At 43.3% G+C, this 20,949-nt stretch overlaps 1 protein-coding gene across 1 annotated transcript in view; it reads left to right on the forward strand.

Moving 5' to 3' along the window:
* The first annotated feature begins 14,365 nt into the window (after positions 1–14,365).
* Positions 14,366–20,949, forward strand: part of LOC109970077 (neural-cadherin) — a 93,376-nt gene continuing 86,792 nt past the window's right edge. Inside the window, exon 1 of the mRNA XM_020617398.1 lies at positions 14,366–15,724. Coding sequence (XP_020473054.1) covers positions 14,758–15,724 — 967 coding nt within the window. The 5' untranslated portion in view covers positions 14,366–14,757. The remainder of the gene's footprint in view (positions 15,725–20,949) is intronic.

Raw genomic sequence — 20,949 nt, forward strand, 5'->3', positions numbered from 1 at the left:
ACAGACCATCACATCCTGACACAGACACAGAGAAGGACTCTGTGTTATGAGAGGAACATACCAGACCAGAGAGGAGCATACCACATCCATTCATTTTAATGAATGGATACCATCTCGTTTTCTTCTTTCCCGGTTTGTACAGTTCACAACAAGTGCATTGTTGGGTGATTGCCTTTTAGTGTGAGTCGTCTCCTCCAGGAAGACAGCGCCATCCTCATGCCTCCATCCACAGGGCATGAGGGGTCACCGACTGTTTTGATTAGGGTGATCATGATGTGAATATGTTGTGGCAACAGGGTAGCGTGGTGTTGTCCACCTGATGACTCTCAGTCCAGGATTCCCTCTCTTTTAGCTCTGTTTTTAGTCTCTGCCACCTCCTGGAGGAAACATCTGGCTTTTTAGCTGCTAAATGCTCCACTGTGTTCACCAGCTGGTCTCTGATTGTATCTGGACAGTGAGTTTATTAAATGCCCTTTGATGAAAACAGCTGTCTACATTTAAATGTAGTCAAACTAAATGAATTTCCAGAAAACTGGTAAAAGAAAATGCCAATTAATGCACGTGTTATGGAGATAAACTGCTGGGGGAGCTAATTCTCCATTTGGGTGTCATTAAGCCATTGCAGAGAGTGCCAGTCTAATCTCAAATGAATGAAAATCATATGGAAAACATGATGGAAATGTTCCACTTTACAGGGTGTGTGGGTTTGAAACCAAATGCATGTTGAGAAAAGGTTAAAACTGCACTGATGAATCATGAAGGCACCAAATCACACATCTAATTATTACTTCACTGATGAAGGGCTGGCTCTTGTTCTTCTGAAGAAAATTTAGAAAACATTATGAAATAGTATTTTAGTCCCCCTTGTAAACTCCACTTGCAGCTTCAGAAGAGAGCTGCATTCTTTAGAAAACAAAGTGCCTCTGATAAATGTTTCTCTTCACTTATCTTAAACTCTCCTCTGCTCTCTCTGCTCCTTCTGCCTCTCTCTGGTTTCTACCACTGAGCATTTAAAAAAAAAAAACATTGAATTCAGCCATTTGAGAAGCGCCTCAGTTGTCCATCGCGTTGCATCATCTTCAAAGCTGCATTCAGCAAGGCTGCGGCTTGTTCAATATATTACAGCGTATGAGGACGTGATGAGTTCGCTGGTCTCAGCTGCTGCGACGGTGATGGTGGATCAGACGGTGTGATTTCATGTTTATGGATGAATGCGTGTGAATGATTTCTTGTGTTTGATCTAATGTCGAACAAGAAGGGAAGTGTTGCTATGTTTTCTTCTTTAGATAAAACTCTTACACTGACAGGATGAACACATGCTAATCATTTAAAGAAGTGATGGTCTACAGCTGGGCTCCATTCTCTTCTGATAGAGAGAAGGAGAAGAGGATGAGAGAGGATGGGGATCAGGAAAGGAGAGGAGAAAATTAATCACAGAGAAGAGATGTGAGATGAAAAAGGAGAGCGAAGACAAGAAAAAGGGAGAGGCCAGGGAAATAAAAGAAGGGAGCAGATGACTGGAGTGAGGAATGGAAACAGAAAGAAATGATAAAAAGGAAAGAAAAGGAGAAGAAAGAAAAGAGAGAGAAGTAAAGATGAGAGAAGGCAAGAAAGATAGGACAGGACAAGAAGAGGAGGGAAGGCATGACAGAAGAAGAGAAATGGGAGGAGGAGAAAAGAAGGAGGGAAAGTGTAGGAGCTAAGGGAAAAGAAAAGAAGTGAAGAAGGAAAGGAAATGAGTGAGACAAAGGGAATGGGAGACAAGGAGCGAAGGAAAGAAGAGAGAACAAGGCAGAAGGAGAGGAAGAAAATAGAGGAAAGGAAAGTCTAGAATGTGATAGGAGGGGGAAGAGGAAACTAGGAAAACAGGACAGAAAGACTTAAAGAAACAGAGGCAGAAAAGGGAGAGAACATGAGTGAGACAATAGAAGAAAAACAATGTGGAGAAAGAAAAACAATACAGAGAAAAATGGGAACAAACCGGCTGGGAGAAAATGGACGTGAAGAACAGGGGAGGATTTTTAAGATGAGCAAATATTCTGTCACATGACGACATATGAAATCAATTATTAGTCTGTGGTGTAGAGCTGAGTGTTACTGAGTCACTGTGGATGAATACATCTTTAAAAAATACATCTTACTCCAGTGATGACAAAATTATGACTCAGTGAAAAATTTTAAAACATCTGGCAGCAGTGGGAGGGTGGCTGGGGGGGGGGACCGGGGAGAGGTGAAGGATGAAAGCAAGATGAGGACGAGGTGATAGCTGGAGAGACAGTGGAGGGGGCCCAACCACGAATCCTAGAAATTGTGTTTCTAAACAGCTAAACTTCAACAGCAAATACATTATATGCTGTATCCTTCAAGCCGTACGACCCATATGGTCATCTGTCCCTTCCCGAGCGTCTCCTACATTGGCAGGTGGTACTGTAAGAACGCCACCAACATTAACGACAACATATCTCACAGCTTTATGAACTTTCATTGCCATGGAAACAGCCACAAACACTTCAGTTAAGATTACGAAACCATCACAGCTTCTTCATGTTTACAGACACAAATCACTTGGTTAGACTCAGGAGCAAATGCATGCCGACTAATGAGCATGATATGTGCAGACAGACAATGCTGTACATGAAGATTTATCCCTTTTTCATGGCAGTAAATACATGAACTCGCTGATAACTATTCAGAATTTAAAATATTTAGTGCTGAATGGTGACGTTGGAGCAGGGCTATAGCTGCACTGACACTTGAGTTGCTAAATGTCTGAGTTCTAAATAGAGGCCAATGTTTTTAGCATATTTATTTCCATTCTGGCTCATCAGCACCATAAAATCTTTCTGTTCTGCCTACTAGCAGGTTCTGTTCACTCTATACAGACAACAATCTGATACTGAACAAAATGGGCTGAAGCAGGTGATTAGGAGACAAAAGCTGCTGAAGTTTAAGGAGTGGCCTTTTCATTTTAATAACCGATATACAGACATCTATTCTTGATGGACACTGGACATCTTTACTGTAAAGAATATTACTGCAAAAATCTAGGTGTCTTTTCTTCAGAATGCATGTTGTGCCCCTGGCTGCATACCCCACCCTCGTATAGAGGACCCCCAGACTGAAAAAAGGCATGACATGTTCATATTTTTGGACTGTGGGAGGAAGCCGGAGAACATGCACAGAGCAGGCACAGGGAGAACATTCAATATTCAAGATTTTTATTTGCCATTTATGCATAAACAGACAGTCTAGGCCTATAGGAATTCTTGTGCAGCTCTCCTTTGGAGTCTGGTAAGGAGTCAAAAGCCAGAAAGAACACTTAGTCTTAAAATAAAAAGTAAAAATAAAAGTAAAATAAAAAGAACATGCAGAACCCACACAGAAAGGCCCCAGGTCAGCCGGGGCTTGAACCCAGAACCTTCTGGCTGTGAGTCGACAGCACTGCTCTGCCACTCCTCACACAGTTTAACTGAGCTCTATGACTGTTAAATAGGAATTATTGACAGTCAGGTCGTACAGAAGCTCTGGCACCTGGACCTGTGCTTGTAGGCCTGTTCACTAATGCATCCATGATTATCTGTGCATATCTAAACAGTGTATTGAGTTACACCCCCACTACCTGTGTGTGACCAAACAGGACTGGTCTAAATTTTAAGTACCAGAAAACTGGTGGAAGGAACAAATTTACTTATAAGTATGAGTGGGTTCTGCAGCTCCAAAGAGAGCCACACATATCAGGAGGCTCCTCTATAGGCCTATGTACAGTATATACAGTATGCGTGGTTGCTGTTAGGCGTGAAGCTGACAGCTCTCTCTCTAATCCCATTACAACATGTAATTGAAGTTCCTGTTTTAACAGCCTCAGACTGAGGACATCAAACACTTTCATAGTAAAGCTCACAGCAGCCAATTTCCACTTAACTCAGCACCATAATTGCATGATTGCACTCTTTGTCCACAGGCATACAAGGTGCTTTTAAATTCAGCCCCCTAATACTCACCAACCCCTCTGTTGTGGCAAAGCTACATGCTCCACATACAATGGATGTAAAATAGGACCATTAATCCTTCGCTGTTTGTTGGGAGTTATTGATGGAAAAGTGCTTGTGTTCGATTGTTCAGGCGTTTAATGTGAATGTCTGAGGTTGTTACGGACGTGACAGGCTATCATTTTCATAACCGATGATAATAAAAATCCACTGCAGCTGCAGTATTCATTGACAGAGTAGAAACATAATGAGCTACAGGAGAAGAGAAAGAGTGAAGCTACAAATCCTCTTCTTCTTCTTTGTACTCCAGTTAAACATCGACTCTGCATTTAACCTGTTGAGAGTTTAATGATCCCTGTGCCCCTGTCAGGTGTTAAAAACCTCTGGGTGTCCCTTGATGAGATGATCCACATTCTTTCCCACACTTCTTCCCCATAACTCCAGTAATTTACCACAATGGTCAGTGTTATCAGACCAAGGTTTGAAAAGGAGACTCCCAGCAGTGAAAGCTGTCGTTAGCAACTTACCAGTGAAGGTAACTCTATCTACATCTGGAGGTCAGTGTAGGAGCTGGAGTCCCAGTAGCTGTAAGCTGAGGATGGCCAAGTCAAATAGGCTGAGAGTTCCTGGGTCGGCCGAGTAGCTTCACAGAAGACTGAGTCAAACTTGTCCTGGTTGTGAGGCCCTTAGGCTGGCTCACAGACACACACTGTAGGCACTAGATCAGATAACTGTGGTCATAATTTCTACCCTGGCCCTGTTTTCCACCTCTGTCTCTGCCTTCACCCACATTCTCACCTCCTTAGGCCTCTGTTGTTCCCTGGATATACCTCACCACCAGATCTGATTAACTTTCTTTCCATTGGCCCACACACACACACACACACACACACACACACACACACACACACACACACACACACACACACACACACCTGTCCCCAGGTTCCTCATCAGCTCTCCCACTACTTAAACCAGCCAGTTTCACCAGCTCCTCTTGTTCAGAGTCTGTCACCGGTTCCTCTGAAAAACACAAATAGGAAATTATGTGATAAACATATCGGTTTGGAAGAGCCCTGTTTGCTCTGTCTTCCCAGACTGCTAAAGCCTCAGCAGCCAAACATTAGAATGGGATGTTGTCCTCCATCTTGTATAGTTTTGTCACTCTATGAAGGGATCTTATCACAGCCAGTGTGGATAGGATGAATGAAAATTACCCATATCCTTTTCAATTTACTGTACGGCAAGGGAGTATTGTATCAAGATATACTTAAAAAATCCATCTGTCCTTTAAGCAGGATTGAAGCAGGTGTGGAGGCAGAAAGATAAAGAAAACATTGGTAGTTTGACTAGTCTGGCTTCTCCCTCCTGCATCTCAGCAGCTCAAGGAGACATGGTGCAGGATTGAGGGTCAGACGTCAGTGACAGTGTTTGTCGGTGACAGAGATGTTTTACAGCTCGGCAGCCCACAAGGATGAAAATATTTCATCCCAGGACAGTGGGACCTCTGTGGCTGGTGGTGGAGGTGGAGTGCTTTCAGGTCCCTGTGAAAAGCTAGGATTTCTATGGGCACATAACATGAAGGAAGTGAACTTATCTACTGAGCTCAGTACCTTCTGTAGGGGAGTTCTGAGCAGAGATTTTTGGACCAAACCTGTTGTTTAGTTTCTCAGTGCCAGTGACGTTTTGGGAGTCATTCAGATCATTTAGACTGCATCTTTCAAAAAAATTTCAGGTTACGTGTCTTTGAACTTTAACACAGGAATTTGTTCAGCCAGTGAACAGAAAACTGTGTTAACATTGTGGCCGTCTAAAGGGGTTTCATTTCATACAGTACTTCAACTGTAAAATAAAAAGGCAGTGCACATGCTTCGTTATCGAGGTTTTCATGACAGGCTGTTGCTGCTATTTGTTAAAACACCAGACTTTGCAGTGAGGTTTGCAGCCAGTCATGACGCAAGATCCAGTGGATGGTGTATCTTTGTTTTTAAGTGCTCTTTGTCAGAGAAACACAGAGTAAATATTCAAATAATTCATCCCTTAAAACATGATGCAGACAAAACAGGTAGAGAGGAAAAACAGGAAATAACAGGGATTAAGTTTGGAAATCTATAATACGACTAGTCTGGCATAATAGGACCAGTATATTTACTGGGAGGTTAATGAATGGGGAACATGTGAGCAGGAGGACATACTGTACATTAGATAGTAACTAAAGAAGAATAGTCGACCATCTTGGACTTAACGGGAACCGTGGTGACTTTAGTTAAATGCACCCAAACTCCATTAATATAACTTATGATTTTGTTATGTTACATATATCTTTGTTCATTTAGCTTTACTGTGCTCTAGCCCTTTGCTAACCAGGGTTTCAACAGGGTTGTTCCCAAAGAAATAGTATGAAATTTTATGAAATACATGTTTATTAAGAGTCAACAGTAGGATGTTCTGATCAAAATCAGTCTCATGTCTTTGTGTTAAGTAGGAGAAGCTGGAGCCAGGACTGGTTAGCCTAGCTTAGCACAAAGACTGGAAGCCATCCATCACATTGCCATGGCTCTGTCCAAAGTTATAAAATACACATAGCATGTTGGAGTGTCTTTGTTTAATCCATACATGAAACTGTGTGGGTTTAGGAGGAGGTTAGTGCTGGAGCTATTTTTTGATGAACAGTAGTTGGTTTAGTAACTGCACTTAGTACTGGAAAGATGACAAAGCTGTCAGGTTTGGTAGCATTGTACCTGTACAGAGACCAAACCCTGTGCTCACTAGCTACATCTGACACATTGCACTTTAGCCTGACATGCGCTGAAGTCAGTTAAACTGAGCTAAAAGTGTGTGTGTGTGTGTGTGTATGTGTGGTTTACCGTACTGACCAGAGACACCAGACAAAGGCAGTCTCTCTCCAGCAGCTCCAGTGCAGGAATGGTCTGACTATAAAGCAGAAGACAGATGGCACTGCACTGGGTTTTGTGCACAAAAATTAGAAAGTAAAACCTGGAGGGATGAGCTTTTCTCCTGTCAGCAGTGACATGTTCCTTTCCCTCATTTCCTCACCAGCTCTGCCACTTGCACTCCATCACGCTGTCATGCTCGGCCCTCATCGCTCAGCCTCAGCCCCCGTGGCCCTCCGCTGAACCGAGCAGAGGGCTCATTACAGCAGCAGGCCTCAGAGGACTGAGGGCTGATGTTTAGCAGGTGACTCACCTTCCATCGCCTGGCGTTGGTTTCATCCTGTCAGCGCAGTGGATGTCATTCATCAAGAGCTGCCAGGCCGTCAGTCACAGCGGCTGGCAGGAGAGAAAGACAGAGAGAGGCCCCAGTCATTAAGCTTCCTGTGGGCCCTGCAGCTCCACATGGTGCTGAGAGCTGCTGAAAACTGGGCCTGTGGGTAAAAACTGATTATTTAGAGAAATCTGACAAATGGCAGAGCTGATGTGAGGAATACTGCAGGAAGGGAGACACGGTTTCTACCAGTAATCAGGATGAGCATAATTTTGAAATGGAAGTTTTCCTTAAAGACAAAGCAATGCTTCACATTCATTTAGTTTCACTACCTGCTGTAGTTAAAGCTGAAGTGTTTGTACAGCAGCTGTTGAAAAGAAGATATGTATATGCTCTTTACTAGTCCACAGCTGACCACAACACAGTAAAGGTTTTTAGTTGTATTCCTCCTGCTGGGCAAGTTTATTTCAGCAGTGCTGTAGCACCAGACTTATTAGTTCCAGTCTCATGACAAAAACAGTCAATTATTATTGTTGTTTTTGTCCAGTTTTCACTGAGCACTTTCCATTTGTATGCCTTTTAAGAGTCCTAAAGCTAAATTGGTTTTCATTCCTCCACCCAGTGTCTTTGGCTGCACCACTGGTTTCCAGATGCAGTCTGTGAGCACAGGCTTTGGTCTGGGATGGTGGTATCAAACCTGCAGCCTCAGGTTGACAGCAAGACTTCAGAAAGCTGTACCATCACTGCACTGACCGTTACACAGCAAGAAATCTTTCTGGTCTGTAAACCCACAAGCTGGTTTTACATATGTTAGTCTGAAAATTAGATGAAACATTTTAGTAGTGAGCTTCAGAGGTGTTGGTAGGTCTGTTTGTGGTTCCCCCTGCTTCCAGTCTTTGTGCTAAGCTAGGCTAACCACATCCTGACTCCAGTTCTGTACTGAGCACTCAAATTGACATCAATCTTCATGTCTCACTCTGTGACAGAAGTATGTTAGTGTAATTAATTTACCATTATAGTAGTTTTATACATAACCTAAACTTAAATCTGTTTGAACTGTGATTCATCCTACTAAAACCAGCAGCATCTTGCTTTTCAGTAACTTTATGTCTCTGCCAGTGATGATGGCCAATGTTCCAAGTTCTTGGAAAAGAAAGTACAAATAATTCCAATGATAATTGGAACAACAACAAGACAAGACAAATCACCAAAACACACAGGCCAGCAAATTGACATCAGCAGCAGCTGAATCTTCAGAAAAACACTCAGTCTCTCATTAGAACTTTCATGCAGCAGGAGAAGCACAGGTGTGGCCCAGCTGGCTTGTTATTGTGCACATCCTCTCAGTGTCACTCATAGGGAACAGAGTCTTCATTAATGTTATTAGTTACATCTGAGTTTCCTACTAAGATACTAGCTATAATTTCACATTTGTATTCCTGTAGCTTCACTTCTTCTCTTAAGAAATGAAGTATCCACACAAGCCACATGCTCTGATATACTGTACATAACATTAAATAATGAATGTGTGGGTTTTGTAGGATATGTACAAACCACAGTTAACCAGATGTATCAGGAGCAGACCGACCAGCTGATAGCAGATTTTTAGAAGCAGCCATCAGCCTAAAATCTGATCCTGGCCTCGTTCTGACAGCAGCAGGATGGCCTGCAGAGTGGAATGGTATGACTTGGGGTGGAAACACAGGTTGTCAGAGGAGGAGATTTTAATATAGAATCTAATGACTCTGTCACTTTCTCTCTCTAAAAAAAAAGAGAACCTGGTGAGCCTGCAGCACTGGATTTCTGCATGCTTCACTGTTTATCAGAGGGGCACTTCCTGCTCCTCAGCTGATACAGATGCTCTGGGTTTGGGCTCGCAGTGTGGCCACTGTTGGTGCACAGTACTGCTGTACTGTAGAAGGATTTACGAGTCAGATAATTAGTTGTCTCTCTGTGGTTTACACTCTTAACTTTGAGAGAAAGATGCATCGAGAGGATTTAGTCTTGTGTTTGGCAGTTTGCTATAGTGCCTGTGCTGAGGGCAGTGTTTGACAGCCAGAGGAGAGGTCGGGGAGGGGGCACACTCTGAGATTCTCAAGTCCCTTTCAGATATGCACTCCATTCCATTAATCCAATGGCATCTTCATGTGTCAGCTTCATATTTGACTGAGCACCATGGCATCTTCATGTGTCAGCTTCATATCTGACTGGTCACTTTTCCAAAAAACTGTGATTGTAATTTTGCTATGTCAGACCTAGTAACATTTATTTATTATGCATAGTGGGCCTACCAGTCATACATGTTTCTTGTGCATCTTTGTGAGTTGTTCAGTTTACTAAAAACATGCTTGTTTTGGAGAATGCACTAAACAGCAGTAACATGAGGGAAAGCACTGGAACACACTCAGGTTCATCCTCCATACAGTATTCTTCATTTGAAGTACTGTCCAGCCGTGCCTGTATAGTAAATATCACACAAATACTGTGGTTCTCTTCATCTGAATGAACATTAACAGACTGATGAAGCTGCTTTTCTACGTGTCCATGTCTGAGGAGGACTTTGTTTCCACAGCGCTGCTTTCAAACTGTGACATCCACAAGAAACACGTGAACTGAGTGTACACTAAGCAGCTGGAGTAGAGTGTGAAGGAGATGATATTTGTCTTGGAAGAGTCTAGAAGAAGCAAACAAAGCAGACAAGCTGACAGCGCAGATGTCTCTACCACACCGTGAGCTCTGACAGTCCATCACAATGAGGCCGAGGCAGATACTGACATGATGCTGACATGAGCAGGTCTCTGTTATTCTTAGCATCACAAACCTGGACCATGAGTTTGCTTTGCTCACCAAAGTCTGTGAGATTTAGAATCATTTATCTTGAGATAGGTGTCATTTTAGAAAGGCTATGCGGCACATTTATCTTGAGATAGGTGTCATTTTAAAAAGGTTATGCGGTTGATGATTGACAGTTCATGTACACTATATTGTACGTACAACATGCTGAAGTTTAGAAGTTTTTCTTGCCTTGCATTTACCAGGTGTCTTCACATAACAGGTGGTTCTCAGTGGATGTTTACCAGACTTTCCACAAAGTCACCATGCAAGGGTTTAATTTCTGCATCTTATTTAAAAAGTTATTCCAGAGAGTTTTTGTTGACAGGGAAGAAATGTTTTTACATTTTTGCTTTTCCTTTCAGTGTATCTAAACAAACTGACACAGTTATTTTTGTATGGAAAACTAACATGGAAATCTCACATCACTTACAGTATTCTCTGTCTGTTTGTAGGGGAGAAGTGCGGGTGCCTGCTGACTGACAGCTCTTTGAAAACACATTTATTAGAGGCAGAGTGGAAAGAAATAGCTTCAAAGAACGGTGTGTGTGTGTGTGTGTGTGTGTGTGTGTGTGTGTGTGTGTGTGTGTGTGGCACTGTTCCAGCACTGAAGAGTCCAAGGCCAATCATGTGTTTTACTGAGAGGGAGAGGGGAAAGAAAGAGCTTCACAGAGCAGTGTGTGTGTGTGTGTGTGTGTGTGTGTGTGTGTGTGTGTGTGTGTGTGTGTGGCACTGTTCCAGCACTGAAGAGTCCAAGGCCAATCATGTGTTTTACTCTGCCTGTTTTCTCTTTTTTCATCCGTTTGTCAGGCATAATTTTCACTGCTCTTGCTGGTCATTAAGTGAATGAGTGCATGTGTGTGTTCAGGGTAGAAATCACAGTTTTTTGCACATCTGTCAGAAACTCATCTGCAGCAGTGAGATTCAGCTTTGTACTTAAAAAATACTACTCAGTTTAAAATTTGGAGCCAGTTATTCATCTGCTGCACACACACACACACGTCAATCTGGTAGAAACACGTGTTCCTCACTTGTCCGTCAGGTTGATGGTTCTCAGATTGCTGCATGACATCTTGGGGAGATGAAGGGTGGAGGATAACTGTCTCTCACCTTCCTCCTCCTCTTAATGCAAACCATCTGTCTGACTGTGGATGTCTGTGGATGACGGCTGGCTCGGCCTGATCTGGCACTAACCTAACTTTACCACAGCATGGAAACCTTTTATCTCCAGGCCTAGAGTGTTGTTGAAGTGGGGGGACACTTGATGACCGGCTGAAACTGTCTAAGACTGGACAGGCTGTGCTTAAAGCCTGCTTCCATCAGCTTGTGCAGATTTTTACTGCTTCCCAGTCTGAAAGGAGCACACACACCTGACAAACTCTTTTTTAATCACTTTATTTTTATTGCTTTCTCATTGCAGACAAACATAAAAGAAAGAAGGAAAATATAACAGACAAACACAGAACATCAACCCACGAGCAGTGTGGATCGCCTTGCACTTATAGTTTGTTCCCTGATTTATCAGAATTTTGTTCCTTCCTATCGGTTTTTCCTCCACTTTGTTGTCCAATTCAATAACAGCTGATTACAACAAGTCTTTGTTTGAATGAAACAAACCGGGCCTGTTTATGCTTTAGGAGAGACTTGCTCTTTCTCCCACTACAGTCCAGGATTTGAACCAGCAACCTTTGAACCTCCTTTCCCCCCTGCCCTACCACCTCCTCCCTGCTTTTTCTCTGTATTTGACAGATGTCAGAAGCCAAATTACAGCAGTCCAGGCCAACAGCAAAGCAGTGTGATGGAGCTACTGGGGTCAAATGCCCTGTCAAAACCATTCAGTCCTCTCTTTCATCACAGCTCACTCGTCTTTTCCTCTACGGAGGCAGAAGACAAGAAGTAAGGGTTAAAAAGAAGAAACTTGGTTGACAGAATGAAAACTCTGCAGTACACTGCATCTTATATTTTAACTTTCAGTCATTACTCTCTCCCATCTAGATGAGCTTGGAGGTTTACATTCTCACCACCCTGTTATTAAACCTCCATCCTATTATACACGTGAACTGATTTTCCTCTGCGCCGCTGCACATTTACATATCCATTTACTCACACTCCACTGGCTAATAAGTTTAGGCTTAATTAAACTCATTTGCATGTGGTAAAATCCCATCATGCGGCACAATGAAATGAGCCAGTGTGACCTCGGGTTGACAAGGTGTGTGTGGAGCAACGGGTATAATTAGCAACACTGCCTCTGGGTGAAAACATGCAGCATCACTATGTGTAACAGAGTCACCGCCTGGTGGAGCATCGTGGGTGAATACTGTTAAGCTTCCAGTTTAACAAAGATGACGCCTTTACTTTTCAACTCAATTTTTATTTGTATAGCGCCAAATCACAACAACAATCACCTCAGGGCGCCTTACATAGTAAGGTGTAGACCTTCCAGTATTATAGGGAAACCCCCCTCGTCAAGGTGACATCTTGAGGTCATTTCCAATTTCCTTACTGTATATACATCAGCAGCCTCATGTGGTCTTCTTTTGTGAAATGTGACACTGGCACACACCAACACCTGACTCATCTCCAGCCAGTTGAGACCTATAGCTTGAAAGTTCATACCTCAAGGTCCACGTACTCAGTGCATGAGATTCATGTCTGACACCACCGATCTTCCCTGAATCAGACAAAGATAAACATCAGCTACTTCATCTGAAAGAACAAACACAGAAGAAAAAGCAGATGTTGTCTGATGTTAGTATCAGTCAATCACAAGATAGGAGTTGATCCAGTGTCAAAATGGCCTCACACACAGGAATAGATCTGAGTTTTCTGCTCAAACATTAGAGTGATTTCCTTCATTCCTCGTGCCATTTTCCCATCACATCGTCTCACCCACTTCCTCTGCTCCTCCTGTGGGGGATCGCAGCCCCGGGTTGCTTTTCATTCTGCTCTTATAAAGTGATCATTGTTCAAGTGCATTTGTGAAGGACAGCAATTCTTGAAATCTTCAGAGGGGCTTCCTGAGTGAGGAGAGGGAGGAAGATGGGTGTGTTCAGCTGAAGATCAAACATATTGATCTCAGTAAATTGCTCTTTTATTGAAAAGGTTCCTGTAGATAAATGATGCTGCTGTTGGCCACTGTCATTGCTGCAGACTGGAAACAACCTGCAGACGGAGGCTTTTAGAAACAGGTGTTAATACTGGCAGCGTCTAAGGTTCACCTCCCACTGTGAACATAAAGGAATCAGAAAGGGAGAGTTAAATAGCATAAAGTTTCCATGTCTTTTGCATGCTTCTATTCCACTGGAATTCACTGAAAGATAATGTTAAATGAAATGCTCAGTTTGTTTAAAGAGCTCTGCCTCCTTCCCTGTGAAGGTGGATGAACAATTAGTTTGACTGTGGCCTTAAAATATAACATTTCTTTGGAAGAAACTATCTCCAAAGACTATGGGAATCTCTGAGGTGGTCACCTTCTTTCCTTCTTCATTTTATACAATTTTAGGTGGACTAACCCTTTAAGGAAGTCTGAAAAGTCTTTTTTTTTTATCACAGCCTGCTTCCTTTTCTTCTGCTCTTCCCTGCACCTCTGGCCACATGTCTTCTCTTTGTTTCCATGTTTTATTTGCTATCACAGACAACAAATTGCCTCTGGTTTGCAGTTGTGATAAAAGAAAAAGCCCTCACTGCTATTACAGGTTGCACTAGCTGTGTCGCTGCAGCTAAGATGTAATGTTTAAGTGGTGGTGGTGGGCTGACTGGCCCACTGGGAAGATTCCTGAACTTCCTGAAGGCCAAGTCACACCTGGTCAGTGATATTAATTTCCAGTGTAAACAAAGAAGGTCAAAGGTTAATGGGGAGACAGCGGAGCCAGTAAGAGTGCCAGACTGATTGGTGATACTGGTTTACAGTTTCCACCCTGTGGAACAACAAATGTTTAACAACTGAGGGCTGAACGAGGGTCTGTAGATGTGACCCTTTGTCATGCTTGTTGTTTCAGACATTTGATGAAATGTAGTTTTACTTCTGAGGACAGACTCCAAACAATTTTATTTCCTTTACATTAAAGACCAGACACTAAACTGCATGTGTTCCTAGCCGGTCTCTTTCTCTCTCTCTCTCTCCCGCGCACTACGCTGCCTGTCGCTCAGTCTCGTTCTTGCCTTCTGATTGGTCTATTTGTGAAAGGGGGGCGGTACCGACGGAGCCACATGGAGCCTGCTGGGTGTCTGTGCGCCCGTCAGTCTGAACCATCCTTCGGGGGAGATGGTGGAGACGCTCTGAAGCATCTTTGCCTAATTAAAAAAAATCTCTGAATACAATTTTTTTACTAACATTTCTATTGGTGTTGATATATTTTTACTGAGAGCGAGGAAAAGACTTTCTCTGCGCGTAAAAGTCCCTCCTGATTGAATTATTAATTAACTGGAGAGGAGCAGCGGCTACATACTGTTGCTGATATTTTTCTTTCGCGCTCTGCACAGACTTTCACCAAACGGAACCGGGAGTTAATTAGAGCTTTTTTAAGTGAACCAGCTAATAAACTGTTGGATTCTTTTTCCTGCTTCGGGAAGCTGCGCTCCTTCCTGGACCTAAATCTTTATTTTCGCTTAAAGCCCTTTTAAACTGGATCACTAAGAGACAGATCCGCTATCGTGGCTCTGCAGACACTTTGCTGTCTTCTCCAACTGAAACGGGTTTGATGGAAACATGAACAAAGCTACAACCGGACCACTTCCCCTGCACAGCCTCTTTCACCTGCTCCCACTGCTGCTCTTTCATGTCTCACCGGCATGTCTGTCCGCGCATTCCGGGCATCCAGCGCGCTACTTCGGCCAAATAGCGGAGAACTCTCCGGCTGGGACGCCGGTGGACGGAGTGGTATTGTCAGTCGGAGCTGGCGGCTGCCCCGGTGCGGACCTGAATGCCAGTCTGAAGGGGGATTATGCGTCGGATTTTAGGCTGGTTCACCACAGCGGGCACCGAGACCACTGGAGGTATCTGGGATTGATCTCTGCCAAACCGCTGGACCGGGAGTTTATAGCTATGTACGAGTTGATGGTGGCGCTGCCGCAGCGGTGTCTGAGGAGACCAGTTGCCGTCCAGGTCGAGGTGGCGGACCAGAATGACAACATACCCCGGTTCACCAGCGGGAACAAGACGATTGAAGTGGACGAACTGACACCGCTCGGTACCGAGCTGGCCCGCTTTGATGCAAAGGACAGTGACGCCGAGAGAAATGGACGCGTTACTATTTACGCGTCTCCAGGTTCTCACCTGTTCCACGTGGTTCCCCAAACCGGTCAGGTGAAGCTGGTCGGGTCCCTGTTGGGTGTCAGCCAGGTGACTCTTCACCTTTATGTGAAGGACGACGGAGATGTGGCGTTGATAGGTGAGCCGGTGTTCCTGCGCGTCATCGTGCGCCACTCCAGCAGAGCGCGCCGGAGGCCTCGGGCTTTGTCCGAGGAGCTGACCTACACCGTGACAGTCCCAGACCACGTTAGAGTGGGAGACCTGGTGTTCACGGTGCCGGACCAGATGTTTGAGCAACGGTGGTTCGAGGTGATATCCGACCCAGATTCACCGGTCCAGATCGAGCGGGACTCGGGGCGTCTGTACCTGGCGCGCAGCCTGCGGGAGCCCGCCGAGGTCGTGGTGAAGATCCAGAACCTGCGAGGTAGGAGGGTGCTTTATTTATTATCAATGCGTAAAAACGCGAACGAGACGGGATCTGCTACAGGGGCTGGTTCCCATTTACATGTGGATGAACATGAAGCTGCAGAATTAACCATATTCAACTCTAATGGTTTACTGCTAAGTTTTCTTGTTTTGGAGCTTGGTGTTAATCTTTGGTCGTTTACAGCAATAGTAAATACAGTAATTCAATTCAGTTTGATCCTGGCTACGTAGGATAAAGCCTGGTCGTGTGTTTGAATTCGGTTTGATTTTAAATTGTGCTCACTTACTAGTTGGTTGATTTGTGCTGAAACATAAAAAAGAATCGTTTTATCATAAAATCCACAAGTTCTGTGGAACAAAACATCATCTGGAATTCATGCCCCCTGTATTTCAAAAACTCAAAATGATGCTAAATGCGAGTGAAAACGTTGTGGAACTCAGTGAAATGTGTGACAGATTTGATTGTGGTTATTTTTTCTCAGATCATTAATAGTAAATACAGTAATTCAATTCAGTTTGATCCTGGCTACGTAGGATAAAGCCTGGTCGTGTGTTTGAATTCGGTTTGATTTTAAATTGTGCTCACTTACTAGTTGGTTGATTTGTGCTGAAACATAAAAAAGAATCGTTTTATCATAAAATCCACAAGTTCTGTGGAACAAAACATCATCTGGAATTCATGCCCCCTGTATTTCAAAAACTCAAAATGATGCTAAATGCGAGTGAAAACGTTGTGGAACTCAGTGAAATGTGTGACAGATTTTATTGTGGTTATTTTTGCTCAGATCATTTCAAAACGTTCAAAGGGCCTTAATAGTGCAACAAGTATCTTATAGGGACAGTGGTATGGCCCTTTAGTCCTTGATATTTCTTGCAGCACAGATTTTCTTCCTGGTTGGCGTTCATGCATTGAGCTGTGTGGGGTTGTGGGGGGGGGGGGGGATTGCTCATGTTGTGCAGACAAATCTATTCACTGGGGACTAAAAACGTTATGGTTAACGTTAGGGTACGTCTTCAGGGAACGAATGTAAAGTACTCTGAAGTGATGGAAACGCAACTCTGTGCATGCTGGCTTGTTTCCACCAGAGTTTGAATCGACCTCAACCGACACCGGCTACTTTCTGCTAATTCCTTCAGTCTTCACAACACATCACCGCCGTGTGTGTGTGTGTGTAATTTCTGGCAACACACCCAGCGGGTCGTCAAAGGACAACCTGACAGTGTTTAGTGACAAAGGTGAGCAAAGTAAACGCACCTCACATACAGTTGTTACTTTAGAAATGCTGTTAATACACATGCCGGTCTGAAGGCCAGTGTGTGACCTTGACTGGAGCTGATTATTCATGTTTCTGTGTTGTTACTTTGCGGTCTGGCAGTTAAACCATAAAGCTGTTAAAACGCATTTGATAAAAGTGCAGTGTTTGTTTTGCTCTGCTTAACTTGGCCGCTGTAACTGCGATTCCCCATTTAGATTAATGAAGTTCTCTCGACAAGTCCACTTAGCCACACAACAAACAGCTTGTCGGTGCCTTCCAAAACAACCACATAATTTATATGAGCACTCATGGTTAAGTTTTTTTTACACCGAAGCTGCTTTTTTAGCAGAGCTTTTCCCCAGAAAAACAAATCCCGGCAACTGATCAATGCAAAATCCAATACTTTAAACGGTTTCATTACAGAGCTTGTGTGGGGGAAAAACTCTGCCTGAGAGACTAAATTCAGGGTATAAAACGTTCATCTTCTTGGCTCTCTCTCAAGCGGTTATTTATCAGATGCACATATTTAAGAGCTAAAGTATCTGCACAAGAACCAACTATAATCTAAGTATGCAGACAAATGAGCATTTCACCCACACTGAATAGTGAAACATGTCAGTCCAACACAATGGGCTAAATGTCCTAACAGCCTCCACTCTCAACCAGATATTGAACCTGCTTCAGGGATTTACTCCCATTCCTCCACAACAGCATTGGTGAGGTCCAGCACTGATGTTTGGCATTAACAGTCTGTGTTCCAATTCATGCCAAAGGTGTTGGGTGACAGTGAAGTTGTTCCACACCAAGCTGGGAAAACCTTCTCATTATGATGCTGGCTCTGTGCATGGGGACACTGTCATGTTGGGGAAAAAATGGACAAACACATACTGGTGACACAAAGTTGGACAAAAAATGTGGTCTAGCATATCATTTTACCAAAGAAAGATGAAAGAGAACTAGCGTAAAGAGCTGTCCACATATTTTTGGCCATATAATAGGGAGTGATTTCACAATTCACTTTTTACTACAGTAAATTTAAAAAAAAAGTGTATTTCTTTGGAAAATAAAATCCTAATGAAATTTGATTGGTATTTACAATTTTTTCCCTAATTCTTATCCTGGTCACCCACAAATAGCAGGAGACTGAGTTGTCTGTCAGATATCTGTGTTTGACTGGATGAAACGACATCCAGATGCTGTTGTGATCAGCCCCTCCCAAAGTCAATGTTTAATCAAAAGCCTAAACTCCTCACATCTGGGCTGCAGTGGCAGCTTGGTGTCATGGTCACATCCAGCCAATCAGCCCATCCAAACTTCATCGTGGCTGTTTATTTGTAGAAATTAGTTGTGTTTGCTCACCTGGAGCTCTCCCAGGCCTGAAACAGAGCCAGGGCCTCGACAGGAAGCTATGTTTGTGTTAAAGCAGACTGCAGAGCTCAGGTCTGCTCTGCTCTGTGCGTGTGTGTGTGTGATTTGGACGACATGGTGCCAAGCCTGCTGTAAACCGGCTGGCTGATTGAAGCAGCCTGTCTTTCGTTAGCATTGGCTGTGATTTTGATCTGTGTCAACGAGGTCTGAGCAAGGAAGTCATCTGATGGAGGCAGCATGCTGGCCTCTGATTGGTCAGCTGGCTTGGCAGATTCTCTTCTGTGGGTGAAACAATAATCTGAATCTGAGACCTCTGCACCGGCTGAATCATTCTGTCTCCATCAGAGCTGCTGCTTCTGCTTTAATTACCTTCACACCAAAAATATCTACCATCATCTCTGTTATTCATAGTCACATTTTTCTTTCTGGCCTTTCTCTGCTGCAAGTAGAAGGTGCAGTCACAGTGTAGCTGCTAGACTTCAAAATCACAGGACTCAATGGTAATGGAGTTGATAAATTAGCACAACAGGTATGGATGTCTTGTTTAATCTAGAGCTACAGTTATGAACATGATATATAGTGGCTGATTTTTGAATATTGAGGCAGCAGGCATCTGTTTCCTACACTCACATGTGTGTGTATAAGGACATGTAGCTTTCCGTTCTGGGAGCCTCTCCTTCAGACCAGGGGTGCCGCTAGCAGTTTTGGGCCCTATGAAAAAATTTGAAGTTGAGCCCTCTACCCACAGACTGTGGGCCCCCAAAGTTCGTGGGCCCTTAGAATCGTCCTAACTTCCCCCCCCTAACGGCCCCCGTGCTTCAGACTGTTGAACACTGTGTCCAGAGATTGCTCCTTTCTGTTAGAAATAAACGTGCAACTACATTCAGGTTGATGCCAAGACTTTATTTTGCACTAATCGAGCCTTGATAAGAATTTTGCCGCAACAGGGCCCTCTGTCTCTGGCTGAGCTACTTGGGATTGAAAATTTGCAAATCACTAACGGATTTACAGTATATTTACATCAATGGAATGAAGTACATTAGTTCTTCTGTTAATCAAGTGGAATTGCTAAACGTTCCCTCAGATTATTTTGTCTACTGATAGTTTGTTACCATATCACGATACTGCACATTGATATTGTGATACACCATTACACAGATGTGTCCATATCACCAGTGGCAACATTTAAGTCTGTTGTGTTGCTCACAGACCTTCAGTTGTCACAGGCTATCCAGACACTGAGTCAGTCTATAGAGAACACAAACTTCTACACAGACTTTACCTACCTGCCTAAGTGTCCCTGAGCAAGACACTGAACCCCGAATTGCTCCTGGTGGCTTGACTAGCGCTGGTGCATGGCAGCTTGTCGTCATCAGTGTGTGAATGTTGTGTGTGAATGGGTGAATGGTGTATCATCTCTGTAAAGCGCTTTGGCCAGTGCAACACACTGTGAGAAAGCGCTATACAAAATACAGTCCATTTACCATTTACCTTCTGTATATGATAAATTGTATGCGTGACCCTCAGAGTACACACAGACCTCTACATCATGTCCACACGCCTGTGGGTCTCTGGCAGGTCGTCCATCACTGCACCAAGTCCATGGAGCCTGTTTTATTCTTGACATTCAAGAGATGTAATTGTATGTGTGTGGATTGATTTCCTTTAATGAACTGTAAAATAGTGCATCATGAAATCTGCAGCATGAGAGACAGAAATAAAGTGTCTACTGTAAGAGTTGAGCTGGTGAATGTGATGCCGTATTTCCACCATGTATATCACAGAAAGGTTCAGTTTACCAAAACAATGACAAACATGTTCCAGACCTGTACAAGTGCTCAAAGATCAGTTCGCATGCATTATAATTAACTAGTTTATTTCTGCTGTTGTTATTGTTTTAAACAATCTGCTCTGAGCAGCAGACATTTTTTTCAGTATTACCTCCTCCTCCCCGTCCATCCCAAACACTGCCACTCAAATACTTTCATAAGTTCCGTGGTGGAAAGTAACCAAATACATCTATCTATCTATTTAATATGCATTTATTATTTTATATTTTATTTATTGTACTAAAGTACCGTTTTGAGGAATTTCTACTTGAGTATTTTAATTTTCTACTACTTCATACCACAGGCCTACTACATCTTCATTACTTTTCCGAGCCGCTACATTTATTTGATAACTATAGTTTTCAGATCGGGTTAATAATACAGAACACATCATGTTACATGAACTGAAGGATGAGACTTCTCTTCAGCTCTCAGCTGCATGTCATGAGTATTTTAACTGCAAATTCTTGCACAGAATGTCCTGGAACAAAGAAAGCACCATTATTTAATGCTAAGCGCTACTTTACTGTAGTTACTGTACTAACTACTTACCCTGTATTTATAATTACTTAAACCATACCGACTACATGGCAGCACACAAAACTATGCTGTGGTCAAATGAGGAGGTGTAAACTTTTCTGTGTTTGGCAGCTGATGAAAAAAATCCAGCAAGAGCTGGATTTGGCAACACGTAACAAGAGGATCTACCCGGAAGTCTCTGAACTGTCGGCCGCACACGGCTACCAAAGGACATTTCAGCAGTGTAGGGA

The sequence above is a fragment of the Monopterus albus genome, unplaced genomic scaffold (assembly GCF_001952655.1).
Source record: "Monopterus albus unplaced genomic scaffold, M_albus_1.0 scaffold189.1, whole genome shotgun sequence".
Classification (NCBI taxonomy): domain Eukaryota; kingdom Metazoa; phylum Chordata; class Actinopteri; order Synbranchiformes; family Synbranchidae; genus Monopterus; species Monopterus albus.